Raw genomic sequence first — 4768 nt, 5'->3', positions numbered from 1 at the left:
TCACGTGGTCTCCATCTACCTTGGGAAGTGCTGGGATGCACATCAGTGTGTCCCGGGGACTCGGGCCAGGGCAGCTCCGAGCCAGCCGGGCTGCGGGCCCTGAGCAGTGGCCTCTTGCTCTTCCTGCAGACCCCTACACCGCCTCGCTGAAGAGTGAGATTGAATCAGATGCCCACGAGTTCGAGGCCGAGTCCTGGAGCCTCTGCGTGGAGCCAGCTTACGCAAAGAGGCACAAGAGGGAGGCGGTGAAAAGGCAGGATGTGCTCTATGGTGAGAGGTGCTTCGGCATGGCTCCCCCCGCTGCTCTTCCTGTCCCTTTTCTAAATTTACTCCACCTGGGAGTCTGGGCTCCTCTGCCGACACCCCGTGCATCCCTATCACCCACTCCCTGCTCCCCCAGGACAGCCCTGCCTTCCAGGCCAGGGAAGAGGTGGCTGGGGAGGTCCCCAAGGACGAGTATGGTCAGGTGCCCAGGCCTGACTCATGCTTACCTTGTTGGTGACCCTGAGAGAGAAGACTGCCCTGGCCCATCCCAGCCATCCCTGGTGACCACAGACAGGCCCAAGCATGGCTGCGATTGGGGGATTTGGAGGCATGTTCCTCTCTGTACATGTGACTGTAGCACCAGCCCTGTGACGGGCGCCCCATCCTGCTGGCCATCAGAGAACATGGCCATGGGCAGCCACTATGCTGAGATGGGACGTTGCAGAATACAGTGAAAACCACAGCTCCAGATATAGAGCCTGGGCCAGGAGATGTGCTGGGTGCCCCATGCATGTCCCTCCAGGCCCCAGGAACCCCCACAAGCAGGGCGGTGAAGGCCCAAGGCACTGGAACCTGGGCAGTAAAGCCACAGGGCGAGGACTTTGGCAGAGAACTGAGTAGCCAGCCTGGCACGTGGCGGGCGGACAGTACACACGAGTGCCCCTGTGGACCACCGGAGGGACGGAGCGTAAGTGCTGTGGTCTGTGTCCCCGCAGAGCTGATGCAGACAGAGGCGCACCACGTGCGGACCCTGAAGATCATGCTGAAGGTCTATGCCAGGGCGCTGCAGGAGGAGCTGCAGTTCCGCCCCAAGGCCGTCGGTCGCCTCTTCCTGTGCGCGGACGACCTGCTCGAGATGCACGGCCACTTCCTCTCTCGGCTGAAGGAGCGCCGCCACGAGTCCCTGGAGGAGGGCAGTGACCGGAATTACATCATCCAGAAAATCGGGGACCTCCTGGTGCAGCAGGTGGGCGCAGCCAGGACGGGCGCAGGGCCTGGACAGGCCCCCACCCCGGCTGCGTGCCTCCCAGTAACAGAGAGAACGTGGCCCACTGCAGTGTTGTGGTTTATAAGAAATATATGTTTGGTCTTTGTCCAGTTCCTGGCTCACAGCTCCCAAAACCCTTGGAATGTCCTAAGCGATGAGAGCATAAAGGTGTCTCTGGTTACGTGAATGAGGTGACTGTTATTTAGCACCTAAGGGTAGGGTCTGGTGGCCAAGGGAGACAACCATGTGATGAGAAAGTTGGACCTTTCAGTCTCGTCCCCTGACCTTGGGCTGGGGGTGAATCAGTTTACCGTGGCCAATGATTTAATCACCCGTGCCTATGTAACGAAGCCTCCGTAAGAACCCAACGGGACAGGATTCGGAGAGCTTCCAGGTTGCGAACACCTGAAGATTTGGGGAGACAGGTCCCCGGAGAGGGCGTGGCAGCTCCGCACCCTTCCCTGCACCTGGCCTTATGCATCTCTTCCATCTGGCTGTTCCTGAGTTGTGTTCTTTATAATAAACCAATGACCTAGTAAGTAACATGTTTCTCTGGGTGCTGTGAGCTGCTCTAACAAATTGATTGAACCCAAGGAAGGGGTCTTGGGAACCTCTGCTATACAGCCGGTCAGGCAGGAGCACAGGTGATGGCTGGCGTCTGAAGTGGAGAGAGAGCAGTTTACAAGACCAAACTCTTAACCTGTGGTATCTGATGCTATCTGGGGGTAGACAACATCAGGCCCTGCTGTCGTCTGAGAATTGCTGACATGGGGGGAACCCACACACGCACATTGGAATTGGGTCCGGGAACCCTCCCCTGCCCACTCCTTCCCCACCCCAAGAACAGTGGTCCTGATCATCTAGCAACACAGAGGCCTAAATAGTAAATGCACTCGTCCAAACTGTCCGTGTCGCGTTCTGGGCTTTTCCTTCCTAGATTGGTTGGTCTATATTTTTTGGTCTTGGCACCTGTGTTTTTGCCTGTTAGAAGCATATCCGTGGACGAGAGCCATTCGTAGGAGGGCTGTTGACCCTGAATTGACTTCCGAGTCAACTTCTGTGCCTCGGCCAAGATTGACAGAGAGGCCAGCCCCGTAGCCCCGCGTGTGACCTCAGAGTGCTCCAAGCTTTCTGAGTCAGCTCATTAGAATGGATACCCATTTTGCTTTTAAATTTTTGCTTTTTAAATTTTTCTGGCATTCTTCAGCTCACATGTATTTTCTTGGATTTCAGGAAGTCGTCACAGCACATAGGACGTCATAAAGCCCATTAGCGGGAAGTTTTCTCATTTTACCTTTATTGTACCTTGCGAGGAGACACCCGAAATAAAAGCACGTCTGAGTACGTGTTAGAGAAGAAAGAACAATCGCAAGTGAATTCAGTATTTATTTTAGAGTCAGACGAGCTAGCTGAAACCTTTCCCTGGCAGTTTTATGTGTTTCATTTCGATAACATCTCCACTGTCTTTCTTCAGTTTTCAGGTGAAAACGGGGAGAGAATGAAAGAAAAATATGGTGTGTTTTGTAGTGGCCATAACGAGGCAGTCAGTCATTACAAGTTGTTGCTGCAACAAAATAAGAAATTTCAAAATTTGATCAAGGTAAAAAGAAAAATTTTTTACATTAAAAACATATCCTCTTTGCTTTAGGTTTTTTTCTTTTCTACAGAGATGTTTGGAGATCTTGAAATTAAGGTACCTGTTACAAACTAGTCATTTTCATGTTTTTATTTCATTCTTAACCACAAATGCATTCAAGAGCACGTCAGCAAGAATCTTCAGGAGAATTCCAGGGTGTAAAGCAAAGTGGACCGGCTTTGTCCCTCTACACACCAGGGTGGCCCCTGAGATGCCCCTGCAGGCCCAAACATGGAATCCACTGACCATCATTCCTCAGATTGCTGAGGCGACACAAGTGTCATTTCCAGGGGCCACCCTGCCCTGGGGACCACCCCCTCCAGAGCCACCCATTGTGCCTTTTGACAGTCCGGCTGATGCAGGGCGTGCCTTCCTCTAAACCCTTGGTCCCCACATAGCGTGCGAAACGACCCACACCTATCTTGTGCCTCACAGTGTGTGGACGCTCAAAGCCCAGAACCAAAAAATGCTTTCCCCAGCCTGAGTCAGCCAGGTCGGGCCAGGCCCCACCTTCCGCGACCTAGAAAGTGCGCCGGGTTGACAGGCCACTAGGCCTCGTCAGCATGGCCTTGCAGCAGCCCCAGCACACTTGGTTCCAAAACAGCTCCATCACCTGTCGCCTGTGCCCCGCAGACTTCATTCTGAAGTGATAGTCTGTAACTAACAGTCTGGAGTTAAGAGTGATGCATGTTCAATTTCACTCCAGTATCATCACAGTGGACGGGTGCGAAAGGGAGAGAGGGTCACCGTAGGGCCTGGATTCATCTGGTGATAAGCAGTGGGACGGCCACCCAACGTCAAGAGCCAGAAACACCTGGAAAGTGGGAGGGTTCCAGCGAGATGAAGGAAACAGAGCTTTGTCCCCGGAATCTCACGCGTCCCACAGTGACTCCGGGTCCCCCCTGCGAGGCTGGGGTTCCTGAAATCGCACCGAGCACGTGACGTGTTCTGGGGAGCACGGGGGCTGCTCGCGTGTGTCGGAGGCCAGCAAAAGAGCCAGTTCAGAAGGCACGGACCCAGTCTGGTTCTGGAAGGTTCCAACAGCTGTCGGTCAGGGTTAGGGTTTTCACGCACGTGTGTGTAAGCGTGTGCACACGCATCATACAGCTGTCCAGGTGGTTCCCATGGCGGCCCCCCCTCCCCGGCTGCTTCTGGTTTCTTCTCAGCTGGTTTCTCGGGGGCCCCCAAATTAAATTCACTGATTTGGCAGGACATAAGACGTCAGTCCAGCGTGGTTTTGTTCTCCATTTCATAGAAAATCGGCAACTTTTCCATCGTGAGGCGGCTTGGCGTGCAGGAGTGCATTCTCCTGGTCACTCAGCGCATAACCAAGTACCCGGTGCTGGTGGAGCGCATCATTCAGAACACGGAAGGTACAGTCGCCGCCTCCCCATCTTACCCTGTGGTACTTCGGGGGTGGTCTCTGTCTCCCTGCCCCCTATTTTAACAGTGGATTGGATAAGTGCCCCTCTGAGATTGTCCCTGATTCTCTGGATTCAGCTGGGCTCGGCGATCATTAACTGAGCTGCCACCGTGCAGAATCCTGTGCTAGGTGCTAGGAAAGGCAGGTACTGGGTCTCGTTTGGCTTCTGCCACCCCGGCCCCTGCCACAGGCTGGGCCATAGCGGGCCCTTGGTCAGCGTCTGGGGAGTGAATGAGTGATGGAGAAAGTTGTCTTGTTAAGGTCACTCCTGAGTGATCCAGACAAGCAGAGATGACTCCTGTGTCCACGACCAGGGCCATGAGAGGGACTTGCCTGCAGCATGGAGGGCAGAGAAGAGAGGGCACGAAGCCCAGCTGGGAGCTCCCAGCAGCCAGGGCCGTGCCGACCACACCTTCCTCATCTCCAGGGGATTCGGGCCCTGGGAGAATGAGCAAGT

At 54.6% G+C, this 4768-nt stretch overlaps 1 protein-coding gene across 1 annotated transcript; it reads left to right on the top strand.

Annotated features, from left to right (window-relative positions):
* The first annotated feature begins 35 nt into the window (after positions 1-35).
* LOC105310498 (rho guanine nucleotide exchange factor 18-like) lies at positions 36-4362 on the top strand. Its single transcript, XM_023526755.1, has 4 exons — positions 36-270; positions 981-1231; positions 2727-2852; positions 4144-4362. The coding sequence occupies exons 1-4, from the start codon at positions 36-38 to the stop codon at positions 4333-4335; spliced, it is 804 nt and encodes a 267-aa protein (XP_023382523.1). The 3' UTR covers positions 4336-4362.
* Positions 4363-4768: the final 406 nt, after the last annotated feature.

The sequence above is a fragment of the Pteropus vampyrus genome, unplaced genomic scaffold (assembly GCF_000151845.1).
Source record: "Pteropus vampyrus isolate Shadow unplaced genomic scaffold, Pvam_2.0 Scaffold4802, whole genome shotgun sequence".
Classification (NCBI taxonomy): Eukaryota; Metazoa; Chordata; class Mammalia; order Chiroptera; family Pteropodidae; genus Pteropus; species Pteropus vampyrus.
The sequence above is the reverse complement of the archived record's forward strand: the minus strand, read 5'-3'. Positions and strand labels throughout refer to the sequence as shown.

Excerpts from the sequence above, each read along its gene's own strand:
- LOC105310498 (XM_023526755.1), top strand. The coding sequence starts at position 36 with ATGCACATCAGTGTGTCCCGGGGACTCGGGCCAGGGCAGCTCCGAGCC. Across the intron at positions 271-980 it reads AAGGCAGGATGTGCTCTATG|AGCTGATGCAGACAGAGGCG; the intron begins GTGAGAGGTGCT and ends GTGTCCCCGCAG. Across the intron at positions 2,853-4,143 it reads AATTTCAAAATTTGATCAAG|AAAATCGGCAACTTTTCCAT; the intron begins GTAAAAAGAAAA and ends TCCATTTCATAG.